General features: G+C 37.3%; 1 protein-coding gene across 4 annotated transcripts in view; it reads left to right on the top strand.

Moving 5' to 3' along the window:
- Positions 1 to 17,450, top strand: part of LOC127845643 (adenylate cyclase type 2-like) — a 123,703-nt gene extending 106,253 nt beyond the window's left edge. For all 4 annotated transcript variants that reach the window (XM_052376669.1, XM_052376668.1, XM_052376667.1 and 1 more), the window contains 11 exons: positions 122 to 292; positions 783 to 867; positions 1,549 to 1,689; positions 2,356 to 2,442; positions 2,888 to 3,051; positions 6,766 to 6,850; positions 7,136 to 7,288; positions 9,666 to 9,812; positions 10,478 to 10,694; positions 11,595 to 11,719; positions 13,131 to 17,450. In XM_052376669.1, coding sequence (XP_052232629.1) covers positions 122 to 292; positions 783 to 867; positions 1,549 to 1,689; positions 2,356 to 2,442; positions 2,888 to 3,051; positions 6,766 to 6,850; positions 7,136 to 7,288; positions 9,666 to 9,812; positions 10,478 to 10,694; positions 11,595 to 11,719; positions 13,131 to 14,030 — 2,275 coding nt within the window. In that variant the 3' untranslated portion in view covers positions 14,031 to 17,450. The remainder of the gene's footprint in view (positions 1 to 121; positions 293 to 782; positions 868 to 1,548; positions 1,690 to 2,355; positions 2,443 to 2,887; positions 3,052 to 6,765; positions 6,851 to 7,135; positions 7,289 to 9,665; positions 9,813 to 10,477; positions 10,695 to 11,594; positions 11,720 to 13,130) is intronic.
- The last annotated feature ends 1,843 nt before the right edge of the window (positions 17,451 to 19,293 follow it).

Below are 19,293 nucleotides of genomic sequence, written 5' to 3'. Positions count from 1 at the left end.
CGGCTCATAAAAATCTGATTTAGGCAGAAAGGGTCGTCCCTGATTAACCTGTGGGAACTTTACGCACATGCATTATGCCCAGTTTTCTCAGACCATGACACATTTGTCTATGTGATTTCAGTTGCTGGTCTACTGGTCGTGGTGAGTTCCAGTCCTCCATGTTGCTGTTCAAGGACATCGACGTGGAGCAGGACTATATCAGACGTGTCGACCCCTCCTTCAAGTTCTGTGCTCTATGTGCGGCAATTCTGTTCAACTGTGTGGGAATAGTACAGCTTCTCATGATGCCCATGTAGGTTTAGAATTCTTTCTTCACAAAACAAATGGATATACCATTTATCAACTGCACCATGAGCTGTGTCTCAAAAAAGTAATATTAACTAATTTATGCCTAGTGAATTCTCCCATCATTTTAAATTGGATCAATTTATTTCCAAAATTAGGGATGTCTGGTATATTTATTTCTATATTTAAAATATTTTTTACAGAAATTCCTTTAAGCAAACAGCGCAGACCCTGATGAGGTCGGCGTTTCATCTAAGTGTACGCTGTTTGCCAAGGCCTTTTTAAAAGACGTTAGGAATAAATTAAAATACAAACTGAGGAACTTATATTTTAAGTGTGTATTTTGTTTTTCTCTGTGATCAAAGTGTTATTGGATATCGGATATAGAAATATCCGCATTACTAGCGTGTACATGCTGTATAGTATTGTTATCATTCATGATATTTGTTACCAAGTTGTCCTAGGTATAATGAAATATTAAGAAAATGTATTTTCAGAGCAACATCTATGATTGTGTGGTTTGGCGTCGGAGAAGTATTCTACCTAATAATGATCTGCATGTGCTTTGCTCACAAATTTATTGTAAGTACCTATGTTTAAATTTAACATTTCATTGATAAAATCACTGGAACTTTGGATGAAACTTGTGCAAAAACATTTGTTTACTTGTAAACTGCTAAATAATCAAGAAAGTATTTTTAAACCAAATTTCAGCAGTTATGAAAATATAGCCAACATTTTTATCTTAAGCAATTTAAGATGCATAAATCTTTAAAAGTCGTACAACTGCCATTTTAAATTCATCCTTTTTGGACATTTAATCGCAAAATTGTTATACTGTATATTCACCTTTTTAAAGTATCATGTTGGTATAAACAGCAGGTAATACGGTTTTGCCATTATTTTGGTGTATATAACAGGTAATATAAAAGTGTGGTTTATACACATGCACACTATATTCAGTTATGGCTGAGCTCATGGAAAACAGGGGTTAATGCATGTGCTTAAAGTGTTGTCCCAGATTAGCCTGTGCAGTTGGAACTGGCTTATCAGGATTGATATTGTCCATCTAAATTTGATTTTCCCTAAAAAGAGACTTCCTTGAAACGAAAAATACTATAAAAGCAGAAAGTGTCAATCATGATTGGCCTGTGGACTGCACAGGCTAATCTGGGACAATACCCTAGGCACATGCATTTAAAAACCAGTTTTTCAAAAACCAGGCTCAATTAAAACCAATGTGTGTGTCAATGTGCTTCACAGAGCCTATCCCCAGCCACCCAAGTGAAGATAACCAGCCCTCTAAAACGAACATCAGACTTCATTGTGGACAAGCACTGGTTACGAACTCTACTGGCGTTCTGTTGCGTCTTGTTCACTGCAGTCATGACCTGCATTGGCCTGGTAAGATATAACATTAAGAGATTTTTCCTTCCATGTAGTAAGGGCGTTTATAAGGTATCATCCTGTCTTCGATATCATGAAGTTTTCTCCTTAAAAAGATCTTTTCTCAGAAGTTTTATTTTTGCATCTATTATAACATATTTCCCCCAAATCCAAAGATAACAGTATTTGTTCTCTAAATGAGGACAAAGGACCCCAACCCTGTGAGATAAAAAAGTCCCAAAGTTGTCCATGATGGGTCATCTTGTATAAAAAAATGTATTAAACCTGTAGGGTCTTTCACATTTAATTACGTTTCAACTGTATAAATAAATTAAACATCTGATGAAACAAAAGTTAAATTTAAAGCCTTTAACAGTAAATTATCCCTTATAACCCTGGTATGCCTTGAAAAATCTCCATTATCATGTGTAAATTGTTGATGTTCTATTGGTCCAACTTTAAGCTAGTGATTATATGACTTCAAATTATTTTTTAATAGTATAAGGAAAATATCATAATGTGTTGCCTTTCAGCCATAATACAATATCTGCATTGAAAAATATTGGCAATCATTGAGCTCTATCATTAACTAAGGTAATTTATAGAAATGACAGAAAAGGCAGAAAGGGCTATTATGTACCGAAATCTGTTTCTATGCCTAAACATCAATTTCCATCAATCCAGGCTGACTGTGAGACTGGAACTCTGCAAGTGAACGAGACCAATATCACCGAGGCTGCTTTGCTAAAGAGCTCATGCTCATACCCAATGGTAAATATAGCAACTCTATGGCAACATATTTATTGACCACATATGACAAATGTTGCATACTCATATTGAATTTATGACTATTGATAATTGTAAGCAGATGACTTGCTTAAAAAAAGTGAAGGCTTGATAATTTATTTCATGGCAATTCATTCTTTGTACATGTCTTCATTATCTTTAATTTAGATTGAAAGGAGGTTTAGTTTGAAATCAAAAAGCTAAAGCTGAATTTGTTAAAAACTATTTACACCTTCCGATAATTGAACATCAATCAAATAACAAGTACTGATGGTTGTCACAGACATCGATGGCGTGCATAAATGTATGATTTTATACTTATATTACATGTTATAGATAAATAACTCTTTACTGTGTGTTTTTCAACCATTCCAATATACAGTGTGTGTCACCTGTTTCGTTTTAACTCAAAGATTATTTACCATTCCAGTATACGGTGGTGTGTGGCCTGTGTGTGTTACTGTGCAATGTGATCTTCTTGAACGTGGCATTCTTCATCAAACTCTCTATGGCACTGACAGTGTTCATTGTGTACAACGTGATATTTAACGCTGGAACCACCACCATCTTGCCACCATCTTACGGCTTAACAAGGTTTTGCTCTACTGGATTAAACAATGTTCTATTGCAGTTGAAAGTTTAATCTTTAAAAATAACTTATAAAACTTCTTTATTGTGTGCACCTAATGCAGTGCACTCAATAAACGACATATGTTCCTCTGTTTATGCCCCCAAGGAGTGGGAACCATTAAGCATTGTACTTATCAGTCTGTTGTGTTTCTAACTTCTCTTTATACCACCCCCCCCCCCCCTCAAACAAAATTTGTAGTTATATATATTGTACATATAATTTACTGGAAGTTTTTGTATGAATAATATTCAAAATACACAGATGTCAGAAAATTTAGAGGCAAAACATTAAGGTGTCGGAAAATGATTTTTTTTGCAAACAATGAATTCTTTGTTTGATCTTCAGTAATTGTCTAATTTTAAACTTACTAAATATAATAACATACTTAATATGATAACATATAAAATGCTGTCGGGTGAAACAATTGTTTATTACGGGTATACATGGTTATGTACCCAATAAGGCATATGCCATGTTCGATTGTCTGCAAGCATTTATGTGCCAGGTTTTATGACCTTAATCTGGTCATAAAAACCCATGATCAAAATGTCACCAGATGAGCAAAAATGGGGCAGAAATCTGATAAATTAGCGCTGTGAAATATACTCTCTGAAAATTTAGAGTCATTAATTACGGACAAAATACCCGTATATTAAAAAATTTAGAGTAACAAAATATAGTTATTTTAGCTAAAAAGGGGATATCCGAAAAGAGTTATTACGGTACTTTGTGTCATAAACTTGTTGCTCAGTTCTCTGGTTATCACCATGAAACTTTATAGATATCTTGTTTATACTATGTTGAAGTGTAACACATTATTTGTGTGTATGTCAGGATATTCTTGGCATTAAAATTAGGCAAATTTTGGATATTTGCACCATAGGACATGTATAGTTTGTATTGTGAACTTGTCTCTCAGATCTTTGGTTATCATCATAAAACTTAACAGATAAATTGTTTATAATATGTTGATACAAGAAGACCTGGTTTTGTGAATGTTGAGATATTCTTTGCATAACTATCATTAGGCATCTTTTGGGTACTTGCATCACTGTGCATGTATTATTTGGCTGTCAACAGTTTTCTGTGTATGTAAACAAAATTTTATATGTTGTGGAAGTGCCAGACATTTTTTTGCATTCACATTATGTGTTGCAAAATGTTTACCCTTTAACTTACTGACAGGCACTTGCATCAGTAAATCAATGTGTGCCCTTGAACTCGGGCACTTGATTCAGTAAATCAATGTGTGCCCTTGAACTCAGGCACTTGCATCAGTAAATCAATGTGTGCCCTTGAACTCAGGCAGTTGCATCAGTAAATCATGATATGTGTGCCCTTGAACTCAGGCACTTGCATCAGTATACCAATTTGTGTCCTTGAACTCAGGCATTTGATTCAGTAAATCAATGCAAAGAAAAGTGTGCCTGTCAACTCAGGCACTTGATTCAGTAAATCAATGTGTGCCCTTGAACTCAGGCACTTGCATCAGTAAATCAATGTGTGCCCTTGAACTCAGGCACTTGGCTCAGTAAATCAATGTAAAAAAAGTGTGCCTGTCAACTCAGGAACTTGATTCAGTAAATCAATGTGTGCCCTTGAACTCAGGCACTTGCATCAGTAAATCAATGTGTGCCCTTGAACTCAGGCACTTGATTCAGTAAATCAATGTGTGACCTTGAACTTAGGCACTTGCATCAGTAAATCAATGTGTGCCCTTGAACTCAGGCACTTGGCTCAGTAAATCAATGTGTGCCCTTGAACTCAGGCACTTGATTCAGTAAATCAATATAAAGAAATGTGTGCCCTTGAACTCAGGCACTTGCATCAGTAAATCAATGTTTGCCCTTGAACTCAGGCACTTGCATCGGTATTAAATGTGTGCCCTTGAACTTAGGCATTTGATACAGTAAATCAATGTAAAGAAAAGTGTGCCTGTCAACTCAGGCACTTGATTCAGTAAATCAATGTAAATCAATGTGTGCCCTTGAACTCAGGCACTTGGCTCAGTAAATCAATGTGTGCCCTTGAACTCAGGCACTTGCATCAGTAAATCAATGTTTGCCCTTGAACTCAGGCACTTGCATCAGTAAATCAATGTGTGCCCTTGAACTCAGGCACTTGCATCGGTATTAAATGTGTGCCCTTGAACTTAGGCATTTGATACAGTAAATCAATGTAAAGAAAAGTGTGCCTGTCAACTCAGGCACTTGATTCAGTAAATCAATGTAAATGAATGTGTGCCCTTGAACTCAGGCACTTGCATCAGTAAATCGATGTGTGCCCTTGAACTCGGGCACTTGCATCGGTATTAAATGTGTGCCCTTGAACTTAGGCATTTGATACAGTAAATCAATGTAAAGAAAAGTGTGCCTGTCAACTCAGGCACTTGATTCAGTAAATCAATATAAATCAATGTGTGCACTTGAACTCAGGCACTTGATTCAGTAAATCAATGAAAATCAATGTGTGCCCTTGAACTCAGGCACTTGCATCAGTAAATCAATGGGTGCCCTTGAACTCAGGCACTTGATTAAGTATACCAATATAAAGAAATGTGTGCCCTTGAACTCAGGCACTTGCATCAGTAAATCAATGTGTGCCCTTGAACTCAGGCACTTGCATCAGTAAATCAATGTGTGCCCTTGAACTCAGGCACTTGGCTCAGTAAATCAATGTGTGCCCTTGAACTCAGGCACTTGCATCAGTAAATCAATGTTTGCCCTTGAACTGAGGCACTTGATTCAGTAAATCAATGTGTGCCCTTGAACTCAGGCACTTGCATCAGTAAATCAATGTGTGCCCTTGAACTCAGGCACTTGATTCAGTAAATCAATGTGTGCCCTTGAACTCAGGCACTTGCATCAGTAAATCAATGTGTGCCCTTGAACTCAGGCACTTGCATCGGTAAATCAATGTGTGCACTTGAACTCAGGCACTTGATTCAGTAAATCAATATAAAGAAACGTGTGCCCTTGAACTCAGGCACTTGCATCAGTAAATCAATGTGTGCCCTTGAACTCAGGCACTTGCATCGGTATTAAATGTGTGCCCTTGAACTTAGGCATTTGATACAGTAAATCAATGTAAAGAAAAGTGTGCCTGTCAACTCAGGCACTTGATTCAGTAAATCAATGTAAATCAATGTGTGCACTTGAACTCAGGCACTTGATTCAGTAAATCAATGAAAATAAATATGTGCCCTGGAACTCATCTTAAATGACAGTTCTGGTTAATTACTCTCTCAAACTTTGATAGTTTAAATACATTTATGGGGTACATGATTGTTAAGATTGGAATTTTGGCTGTGTCAATTTTTTGGCAGAATTATTTCTCTTTTTTGTGTTTTTCCTCAATTGAATATTAAGTATCAAAATTATGTTTGTTCAACTCCTTTAACTGCTTGAGGGATTCAGCTTAAACTTTCATAGTTTAATTTGTAGATTATTCTTAGGGAATGAATTTTGATAGGAACTAGCTTTGGCTAATTGTCTTTTTGTCTACTGAGTAATAATATACAGTTGATTTGATGCAGCGACCAAAGGTGTAGTAGGGACATCAGTGTCTCTGGCACTTAGCTATTTATTGGGTATCAGTGAGATGAAGACATGTTACTAGATTTGTTTTCAGTTACAGCTGCATCAAAATGTTTTCTTTCATGCACTCTTTAATTTCAGGTTTTTTTACTCTATGAGCCTTGGTGAGGAGGCGTCGTTCTATCTAACCATTTTGCTGGTCACGATCATCGTTCTTGATAGACAGGTATGCTGGGAAACAGACTGGTCACCTCTGACACCTTGTTTGAATTTCTATTTATTTAATTATTATTATAATTAACGGTTATTGATGCTATGTTATTATTGATAAATACCTGGGCATGTTAACCCAATTAATGTCAGCACATTAGGTAACTTTATATATGAACAATTAAGTGGGCAATGATACAATTAATAACTGCTGGGGCACTTGGACAATTTCTAAATGTATGTCCAATCAATGTAGCAATTGCTAAATACCTGGTCAGTGATGGTACGTTGTGTGTGGCAGGTGGAGAGCACCAACCGCCTGGACTTCATCTGGCGGCGCCAGTGTCAGCTGGAGGAAGAAGAGGTCAAGACCACAGCTGCCCTCAACAAGATGCTCCTCGAGAACATCCTGCCTGCACATGTAGCTGCTTACTTCCTTGGAAACACAAAAAAGGTATTGGCCTCTTACTTCCTTGCAAATACAGATAAGGTATGTAGATGCTTACTTCCTTGAAACACAGACAGGTATGTAGGTGCTTACTTCCTTGTAAACACAGACAGGTATGTAGGTGCTTACTTCCTTGGAAACACAGACAGGTATATGGCTGCTTACTTCCTTGGAAACACAGACAGGTATGTAGCTGCTTACTTCATTGGAAACACAGACATGTATATGGCTGCCTACTTCCTTGGAAGCACAGACAGGTATGTAGCTGCTTACTTCCTTGGAAACACAGACAGGTATATGGCTGCTTACTTCCTTGGAAACACAGACAGGTATATGGCTGCTTACTTCCTTGGAAGCACAGACAGGTATATGGATGCTTACTTCGTTGGAAACACAGACAGGTATATGGCTGCTTACTTCGTTGGAAACACACACAGGTATATGGCTGCTTGCTTCTTTGGAAACACAGACAAGCATGTATCTGCTTACTTCCTTGGAAACACAGACAGGTATATGGCTGCTTACTTCCTTGGAAATGCAGACAGGTATATGGCTGCTTACTTCGTTGGAAATACAGACAGGTATGTAGCTGCTTACTTCCTTGTAAACACAGACAGGTATGTAGCTGATTTCTTCCTTGGAAACACAGACAGGTATATGGCTGCTTACTTCCTTGGAAACACAGACAGGTTTATGGCTGCATACTTCCCTGGAAACACAGACAGGTATGTAGATGCTTACTTCCTTGGAAACACAGACATATATTTGGCTGCTTACTTCCTTGGGAACACAGACAAGTATATGGCTGCTTACTTCCTTGGAAACATAGACAGGTATATGGCTGCTTACTTCCTTGGAAACACAGACAGGTATATGGCTGCTTACTTCCTTGGGAACACAGACAGGTATATGGCTGCTTACTTCCTTGGAAACACAGACAGGATTATGGCTGCTTACTTCCTTGGAAACACAGACATATATTTGGCTGCTTACTTCCTTGGAAACACAGACAGGTATGTAGATGCTTACTTCCTTGGAAACACAGACAGGTATGTAGATGCTTACTTCCTTGGAAACACAGACAGGTATGTAGATGCTTACTTCCTTGGAAACACAGACATATATTTGGCTGCTTACTTCCCTGGAAACACAGACATGTATATGGCTGCTTACTTCCTTGGAAACACAGACAGGTATGTAGATGCGTACTTCCTTAGAAACACGGACAGGTATATGGCTGCTTTCTTGCTTGGAAACACAGACAGGTATGTAGCTGCTTATTACCTTGGAAACACAGACAGGTATATGGCTGCTTACTTCCTTGGAAACACAGACAAGTATATGGCTGCTTACTTCCTTGGGAACACAGACAGGTATGTAGATGCTTACTTCCTTGGAATCACAGACAGGTATATGGCTGCTTACTTCCTTGGAAACACAGACAGGTATGTAGCTGCCTACTTCCTTGGAAACATAGACAGGTATATGGCTGCTTACTTCCTTGTAAACACAGACAGGTATGTAGCTGCTTACTTCCTTGGAAACACAGACAGGTATGTAGCTGCTTACTTCTTTGGAAACACAGACAGGTATGTAGATGCTTACTTCCTTGGAAACACAGACAGGTATGTAGATGCTTACTTCCTTGGAAACACAGACAGGTATATGGCTGCTTACTTCCTTGGAAACAAAGATAGGTATGTAGCTGCTTACTTCCTTGGAAACACAGACAGGTATGTAGATGCTTACTTCCTTGGAAACACAGACAGGTATATGGCTGCTTACTTCCTTGGAAACACAGACAGGTATATGGCTTCTTACTTCGTTGGAAACACAGACATGTATATGGCTGCTTACTTGTTGTAAACACAGACAGGTATGTAGCTGCTTACTTCCTTGGAAACACAGACAGGTATGTGGCTGCATACTTCCTTGGAAACACAAAAACGTATGTGGCCCTTTACATTCTTATAAACATGAAAAAGGTAAGTGGCCCCTAACAGCCTTTGAAGCATGAAACAGGCATGTGGCTTCTTACATCCTTTGAGGCATGAAAAAAGGTAAGATGCGGCTTACATTCGTGGAAGCATAAAAAGGCATGTGGCTGCTTACTTCATTACAAACAAGAAAAAGGTATGTGTTCATCTACTTCCTTGGAAAAAAAGAAAATGTTTTATGTTAAATTGTAACTTTGGGCCTTGGATGATGGGCAATGTTTTGTTTAAGTGTTATCATTGTGCGTACTGGTAGTTCCTTGAAAACATAATACAGTTACCTTGCAACCTTATGTTGAATTGAGTCATAGCAATAATAATAACCTTGTATAGGCAATACTAAATTGAATTAAAAGTCGCAATTTATCAAAGAGTTTCCAATATTTTAGGATTTGTACAGTGAGTCCTACAACTACGTAGCAGTGATGTTTGCATCCATTCCAAACTTCAAGGAGTTCTACCAACAGAACAGTGCCAACAAGAATGGACTAGAGTGTATACGACTTCTCAATGAGATTATTGCAGACTTTGATCAAGTAAGAACATGTTTCTCTATTTGCATGTTTGACTGAGTTATGGCTCTTTTTCTTGATTTTTTTTAACAAGGTATGAAGGGCATGTGGGCGGCACCAACGAGGGGTTTTCAGGTCATGACTTTAGTTTGAATAGACATATCTGAATGAAATGTTTGATATAGCAAGCTTTCATGGATACCTAGCTTTGGATAATATTTTCAGCCAGTTTGGTCAAAGTCACTGTTACTTAAAATAAAAAAGCAGCGTTCACTCAATAACTTGATATTGAATCATGTTTCTGCACTGAAATTTTGGGATTGTGTCTTTAGTCAGTCAGGATAATGTCAAAGTAACTTTTATGTAATAATGGATTCTGCTTAACTCTTAGTGCTGGTACCAAATTTTGAAGGCCTTTGCAAACAGTTTGGATCCAGATGACATGCAACAGAACGTGGCGTCTCATCAAGATCCAAACTGTTTGCTATTCTGATAGTATTCTTTGGAAAGAAAATGGAAGAAAATGCTAATTTGAAAAATTCTGCAGACAACATTTTAACAGACGACAAATTTCCCAGCATGCAAAGGGTTAATTACTCGAGTTTGGATCTTTTTTAAGTCAGTCCCTTTGATGCAATCAAGCTGAAAAAACCTAATACTAGTATGTTGTCCATTGCCTGTCACTTCAGCTGCTGACGCGGTCCCAGTTCCGCAGTGTTGAGAAGATCAAGACGATCGGCAGCACGTACATGGCTGCCACGGGTCTACAGCCTGGTCTTGAGACCTCCGAGGACCCAGAACAGGGGGAGGAGCATGTGGTCACCATGACGAACTTTGCCTTCGCCATGATCAAGTTCCTGGATGATATCAACTATAATTCGTACAATCAGTTTCATCTGAGAATCGGTAGGTTGAGATGAAATTCAAGATGAAAGTCTTATTATTTTGTGAATTTGTTCATAGGAAAGACCAGACTTCATTCCGTGATAATGTGAACTTTATTCACAGTGAATTTCGTTTCAAATAATGTATGTTTTGATGGAACCTACATTTCTGCTGGGCTTTATGTGCGACAAATGTTTAAAGTGTATAATTAAGACCAGCCACATGTATCAATTTTTTTATAAGTATTCAAACATTCCTGATTTATTTGGGAAATAATCAGTATTATTGGGGAAATAATCAGTATGAAAGCAAGAAAAAAACTAAAGTTTGAAACCAGATTCATTGATTACAGTGTTCTATAAAATGTATGAGCTGCTCTCTGAGGAATCGGGGCTATATGCATGTATGTTTAGTGTTGCCTCGCATGTAAAGTCCCATCAGGCTAATCTGGGATAAACAATCTGTCTTAAGAGGATTTTGGCTAACGTTACTTTACTTTAAACAAAAAATGCCAAACAAGCTGCAGTCTGCAAAGGCCAATCACAGACAACACTTCCTGCTTTTGTGCTCTTTTTTTGTTTCTCTTCTAACTGAAAAACCAGTTAAAGCAGAGAGTGTCGTCCCTGATTGGACTGAGGGAACTGCACATGCTCATCTTGGAAGAAACTTTAAGCACATGCAATAAACCCTGTTTTTCCATGTTATTGCCCTTCTGAAAGTAAAATAGTCAATTTCCCCTCTTAACCGGAATCCTCACTAAACCGGAATTTCCTCTCGGTCCCAGGGGTGTCTGGTTTAGAGGAGCTCCGCTGTATTTCACAGTATTTCTGTGCAGGTATCAACTATGGTTCAGTGATGGCTGGTGTGATAGGGTGTCTGGTTTAGAGGAGTTCCACTGTATTTCACAGTATTTCTGTGCAGGTATCAACTATGGTCCAGTGATGGCTGGTGTGATTGGAGCCAGGAAGCCTCAGTATGACATCTGGGGAGACACAGTCAATGTATCCAGCCGTATGGACAGCTCTGGGGTCGAGGGAAAAATACAGGTACGTTCAGTTTATGTAAAAGCTCTATTCATCTTTCTACGAAAACGGTCTTAATGATGTGCATAAAGTGTCATCTGTGTGTGTACTGGACAGGCTGATCTGGGACGACACTCTATAAACATGGACAGGCTGATCTGGGATGACACTCTATGAACATTGACAGGCTGATCTGGGACGACACTCTATGAACATGAAAACCCAGATTTCCCAGAATGATGCTCATATGAATATGAGTCGTGTTCTGAAAAACTGGGCATAATGCATGTGTGTAAAGTGTTGTCCCAGATTAGCCTGTGCAATCCAAACAGGCTAATCAGGGATGACACTTTCCGCCTAAATTGGATTTTTGCTGAGAAGAGACTTGATTTAAACGAAAAATGTCATAAAAGCGGAAAGTGTTGTCCCTGATTAGCCTGTGCGGACTCCACAGGCTAATCTGGGACGACACTTTACGCACAGTCATTATGCCCAGTTTTCTCAGAACGTGACTCATGTTATTGGTAAAGCTTGCAAACTTGTTTCTGCGTTCATTTAGTGTCAGTACTCCTCTGGAGTCAATTAACCCTTACCCCATCAGAAGAAAAGTGAAAATGGCTTTTGCAACCAGTAAAAAAACAAAACAGCATGTGAGTAACCTGCAGTCTGTTCAGGTTTTATGCTGTTTACTACTCATCATTATCTTAGCGTTGGACATGAAGCCTTTTAAACTTGATTTTAGTAAAGAAGATTTTAAATTTAATTAGATTTTCTAAAGGACTAAAAACGCATCAAAGTGGGTTTATAAGGGGTAAAGGGTAAAGATTGAAGAGTATCCCACTTAAAATACTGAAACAGTATGTTGGCACTCTCTTCAAAGGCATGCACAGACTTCATCATCTGTGTATTGAAAAAGTAAAAATGATTTGTAATAGACTTCAGAGCTGTTGAGTTATGGTTGTCAAGTTATATGTTCAGTTTTAATAAAGTCAATGGTTATGCATGTCCAATCATGAAACATTTATAAACAGCTGAAAGAAAATCTCTTAATACCTTGCATGGAAAGGTAATCGAATGAACTACAGTGATATTTTTACAAATTTTCTCATCTGAGTCCTGGGACTCGATAACTTGCAAGTCCAGGAATTGAAAGAATGAGTCCAAATATTAAACGATATTATTATTGTAAAAATTTCAATGCATTTTCGGGCCTCACATAAGTCAAACTTTGCATCCTCAGAGGTTTTTGTGAGTCCGTGACGCAGGACTCACAGGTAAAAAAATCACTGAATTAACAACAGCTCTGTGTTAAAGTTAGTTATTTTCAGTTGTCTTTTTTTTAAATTTATGTTATACACTCTTGATTAGTGTGAGTTTGACCAAAGAATATGTGTAGCTGTCCATGTTATATATTACCCATTATACCTGGTTGCAGGTCCCTGAGGCAACTGCACAGATTCTGATGCGAAAGGGATTTGCCTGGGAGTACAGGGGCATTACCAAGGTGAAAGGGAAGCAACCCATGACCACATACTTCATAACCTCCTCCTGTGATAGAACTATACTCTCTAGTGTTGTCTCCCTTGATAGAATTCAGATTTTGAATGAGAACAATAGGAAGCAGTCTGACTTGGCAATAGAGAGAAGACCAGTGCCCAGGTTTCATCTTGGTTGTGAGGAGGATGAAATAAAGACCAGCAGCAAATGTTGCGTGTCGAATGAAAGTGCATCACAGAATCAGGAAAGAATGGTTTCTCCTGATGCAAAAAACTCTGTTGAGAAAGAGGTGGAAAGTGGTACATCCAACTGTGTGAATAACAATGCTGGGAATTGTGTAGAGTTAGGTATGATATTAGAGAATGTCTGCACATGCCACAAAGATCTTTTCACAGACAGAGTTGTTCACAATGAAGACGTTTTGTATTCTTTTGTTTGTGATCATAAACACTGTGATAACACAGACTGCAAAAACCAGAAACCTGACAACTGCATGTTACGGCAAGCTAGCCATCTAACAGAACTGCCAGTCTCCAACGACGACGATCAGGTGGTTGTTATGCGGAAACATAGTGATGTGAACCTATCTTGTTCGCCCAGTTTCAACTGCAAAAACCAGAAACCTGACAACTGCATGTTACGGCAAGCAAGCCATCTAACAGAACTGCCTGTCTCCAATTACGATGATCAGGTGGTTGTTATGCGGAAACATAGTGATGTGAACCTATCTTGTTCGCCCAGTTTCAACAAAGACAGATTTCTAAAGAATAAGGAGTCATTAAAGACTAATACTCCTATTATTGGGAACAGTGAGGGTGGCAGTGCAATAAAACAATAAAACTCTTAAAAGTGATGTGAACTTTACTAGTATTACAGAAGAAATCAAAAGCCCCATAGTGATCTGTTGAACTCTGACCTTCAGGTCACAGATACAAGGTCAAGGTCAGATAAACCACATTCTGTCAGACGTGGAAAGATGAGAACACAATTGCTTTGTTTTGTGCGTGCAGCCATTATAATGTGATGTTGCAAAAGTATTAAATTTTAAGACCGGCTCAATGAAAATCAGGCCTAATGCATGCACTTAAGTTGTCTTCCCAGGCTCGGGCAAATCAAGAACAACACCTTCCACTTTTATGGTATTTTTGTTTAAAGAAACTCTTTTCTTAGAGTAAATCCAGATAAGGCAGAAGTTGTTGCCACTGATTAGCCTGCACAGATTGCACAGGCTAATCTGGGATAATACTTGAAGCACTTGCATCAAGCACCATTTTCCAAGAGCGTCACTCATTTCTACTGTTGAAAAAGTTCAAATAGTGTGTAATCTAGTCCATGTCTTAACATTTATATTTGTCATGGGATAAAGATGGTGGAGATGTTTGTGTTGTCAAACCTTCCTTTAATTCAAAAGATCTTAAGTATGGGTAAGGATTGGTTTTCTTTTACAAAGTTTTTATTTTCACTTCTAGCTCCTTGAAAAATCATTTACAAATGAAAACTTATGTGTTTTAAATATCGTTAATGTCAAGTCTGAAGGCAGGAATTCATGTAACTTTGTCTTTTTTGTAAATAGGTTTATTTTTAATTACATGTACAATCTGTCCAGTCATCATCAGAAAGTTGCACTAGTCACCTTGACTTCATTTTTCGTTCCTACAATGTCTATACCATCATTGATCACAATAATTGAATCAAGTAACTCCTTTCATGAAGATACCTCAACATTTTATCCAGAACTGATGGGCAAAATGGGTTGTCCGACTTAAAAGATCTAAAATATGATTTTCCTAGACCTAGAATGAATAAGGTAAAGTTTTCTTCCAGAACAAATCACTGTACCATCCACAGCCCTGTGTTTCCCTTACACTTAAACCATTTGGGAATGAGTTGCAAAATTTGTTTGATGCATAACGTTGGACACATCTTTTGTACTTTTATACACAATCCTTATTGTAGTGTTTAACCCTTTCCCCCATAAGAAGCAAAGTGAAAATGGTAATGTGCAAACAGCATAAAACCAGAACAGCCTGCAAGTAACTCGCAGTCTATTCAGGTTTTATGCTGTTTGCTGCTCATCAGTATCTAAGAGTTGGAAATGAAGCCTTTAAAATTTGAATCTTAAGCAAGAAAGTTCTTAAATTAAATTCATCTTTGTAAGGGACAACTAATGGGTAAAAATATGTATCTAAGTGGTAAAGGGTTAACATAAACCTTGATCGTGGAAAACTGGGCTTAGTCCATGTGCATAAAGTGTCGTCCCAGATTAGCCTGTGCACTTTAAGCACACACATTAAGCCCAGTTTTACTAGAACGCAGCTTATATGAGACACGATCTGAAAACAGGGCTAATAATTGTGCATTAAGTGTCATCCCAGATTAGCCTGTGCAGTCTGCACAGGCTAATCAGGGACAACACTTTTCGCTTATATGGTATTTTTCGTTTAAAGGAAGTCTCCTCTACACGAAAATCCAGTTAAGGCGGAAAGTATCATCCCTGCTTAGCCTGAGCGGACTGCACAGACTAATCTGGAACAACACTTTACGCACATGCATTAAGCCCAGTTTTTTCAGAATGCGACTCGTATATATGCATTTGTTAAATGATGTCATAAACCAAAAAACAAGTAATGCATAGCTTTCAAGTCCAATATTTATCACATCTTGCATCATACTGTGTATGTGTTTTACATACTTGTTCAAAATTAGTCAAACCAGTCTGTGATATCATCAGTTAATTAGTCAAACCAGTCTGTGATAACATCAGTGTAAGATGTTTCTCCTTTTAATTGCATTGTTTTGGATACGTGTTTTATTACCAATTATTATCGGACCAGATGTTTTGATTGTTTTTAGATATTTTGTTTTCTTAACAATCTTTTCAGACCAGATATCATCATTGTTGCCATTGGATGTGTTATAAAAGTTGAGTAAATTTAACTTAACACAAATCCTGAAGTCTTTGTCCAGTGCAATAATTGTTCAACTAATTCCTACCCCTGATATGCTTTAGTGTACCCTGTTGTAAGGAGGTCATTGGATTCCAAATATTACAAATGTATACTAATATTAAGAGATTTTTCCAGGGTGCTGCACAAAGCATCAAGGGTAATGCCCTGGACATTTTGTATCATTAAAAACTGGTATTTTTTGGAAAATACAAATAGGGAACAGTAAATGTACTGTACAAGTAAATCATGCACTTAAATGAAGTATATGGAAATAGTTTTAGGTTCTTTATTTATAATGCACATTACAGTAATTGCTGGAGTTTTTTTATGTTGTTAAATGTTCAGATTGAGCTTTCATCAAGGATTATTCAGGCTAAGTATGAACTAATTCACACCAACATTTTGACAACCAATGTAAAGAAATACAAGGTAGTTAGTGTTAACATTCCTACAAACATGTTGACAATACAAAATGAAAGAGTTGAGGTTTACAATCAGTCTGAAAAAATACTGTAGTCAATGAGGCTTTTAAGTTGTAAATAAGTTAACTTTATTCTGAGTCAGAAGGAACCAAAAACAATACGGTAATGGTCCTATTATTAAGCATGCAAGTTTTTGTTGGCATTTGTTATGATAAATGATATTTATACTGCATTTGTATGCTAAGCGTACTTTGTAAGAATACAAAAGTAATACACAAAACTGGCTAATAAAAGCCATGATTTCTCATTGCGCTATGTGCATTGTGTACCCATAGGCAACACCAGACGGTTGACTGTATACGCAATATTTACCGGTACATGTTTATATTTCTGAAGATGTAAAATGTTCTGGTTGGGTATTAGTTTCGTAATGTTTCTTTGATGCTAAACATTTCATGCTTTGGACAATTTTTTAACAGTTATCAACAGGTTTTAGATATTTTATGTTTTAATATATTTGTTAAATTTATATGTTATAGTTTAAATAAGCACATAATAGAAATATATACATTAACAACAGCTTCACTATGGTATTTGTGTTCATTTTTATTCACTTGTTTTTTTTCTTTTACATTCCAAGCATAACATTTGTAATGTTCACCTTTTTATTAACGTTTTGCATTTTTATGATTAGATTTTATTAAATTTGTCTGATTTTTTACCTCACTTTTTCATATGTTTCTGTTATTCATTTATTTTGCGACTTCTACAAAGTACTGACTCCAATCAACTCATTCCCAGCATTTTATAAACCATGCAATATGTTTGTTTATTGTTCTGATTTACATGACAATGTCCTGTTCATAAAATAAAGTCATACAAAATGTTTTTAGTCATCATCAAATTCTTGATTTGTGTATAAACAAATATACAATGTCATATGAGTCAGGTTCTGAGAAAACTGGGCATAATGCATGTGCGTAAAGTTTCATCCCAGATTAGCCTGTGCAGTGCACACAGGCTAATCAGGGACGACACTTTCCACTTTTATGGTATTTTTAGTTTCAAGAAAGTCCCTCCTTACCGAAAATCAAGTTAAGGCGGAAAGTGTTGTCCCTGATAAGCCTGTGCGGACTGCACAGGCTAATCTGGGATGACACTTTACGCACATGCATTTAGCCCAGTTTTCTCAGAACACAACGCATATGATTAAAACAAGTATGAATAGCTTCATGAAGATATAATGAACATATAATGAGTAAACGCCAATAAATAACAATGCAAACAACCATTTATTATTAAATAAGTTAACATGTTTGTTAACATGTTTGCCAATTGACTAAAATTATTTGTTCTGTAACTGTTTTCTCCTTCCGGTCATTCAGCGCATGGCCCATGGCCCAAAACACTATGGATTATATATATATGGTTTGGACAAACAGCTGTAAATTTGCTGCTATCAGTCCACATTAAATTTGTGAACAATTATTAAATCCAAACTCAAAAGTCTTCTACTAACTTTATTTAACAATCACACATTTTATTCAAGAAAGTATACTAAACATGAGCTGTCACCATAGGATGACTTATGCCCCCTATAAACGCTTGGTAAAAGTTTTGAGCTTTTTCGAAACCTAAACGCAGATTTCTAAACCTAAGTTCAAGGTCAAGGTCACAGGGGTTAAAATTTGTGTGCGTATGGAAAGGCCTTGTCCATATACACATGCATGCCAAATATAAAATTGCTATCTGAAGCGACATGGAAGTTTTTTTCGAAATCTAAACGCAAAGTGTGACGTACAGACGGACGGAAGGTCCGATCACTATATGCCCTCCTTCGGCGGCATAAAATTGTCTTAGAATATCAAAATAAATCAGAAAACAACATAAACTAGAGAGTGGACACCATGCTAAATCCTTGAAATGCACTAAGTGACCCCGTGACCTAGTTTTTGACCCAGCATGACCCATATTCGAACTTGACCTAGATATTGTCTTGATACAACTTCTGACCAAGTTTGGTAAAAATCAGATGAAAACTACTTCAATTAGAGAGCGGACACCATGCTAAATTCTTGAAATGCACTAAGTGACCCAGTGACCTAGTTTTTGACCCGGCATGACCCATATTCGAACTTGACCTACATATTGTCTTGATACAACTTCTGACCAAGTTTGGTAAAGATCAGATGAAAACTACTTCAATTAGAGAGCGGCCACCATGCTAAATCCTTGAAATGCACTCAGTGACTCCGTGTTCTAGTTTTTGACCCGGCATGACCCATATTCAAACTTGACCTAGATATTGTCTAGATACAACTTCTGACCAAGTTTGGTATAGATGGGATGAAAACTATTTGAATTAGAGAGCGGACACGTTAAGTATGACAGACTGACAGACTGACTGACAGACAGACTGACGGACAGTGCGAAAACTATATACCCCCTTTTCTTCGAAAGGGTGAATAAAAATACACTAATATGATGAGTCACGAATTTATTTAAAACATTAAAGTGTTGATATCAAGGCACAAGTTTTCAAGATAATATATTAAAAGCATCCATCCTCACCCTTTTCTCCCCAAAAAAACCTTTATACACTACATGTATTCAAATAAAGACTGTACAATGTATGCAAATTTCAAGCAATATGCATATTTCTGGATATTTGCAGAAGTGGCCATAATTAATGGCAATTTGCAGAAATTAAGAGATTTATAGCAATAAGCAG

The sequence above is a fragment of the Dreissena polymorpha genome, chromosome 9 (assembly GCF_020536995.1).
Source record: "Dreissena polymorpha isolate Duluth1 chromosome 9, UMN_Dpol_1.0, whole genome shotgun sequence".
In the NCBI taxonomy this organism is placed as follows: domain Eukaryota; kingdom Metazoa; phylum Mollusca; class Bivalvia; order Myida; family Dreissenidae; genus Dreissena; species Dreissena polymorpha.
The sequence above is the reverse complement of the archived record's forward strand: the minus strand, read 5'-3'. Positions and strand labels throughout refer to the sequence as shown.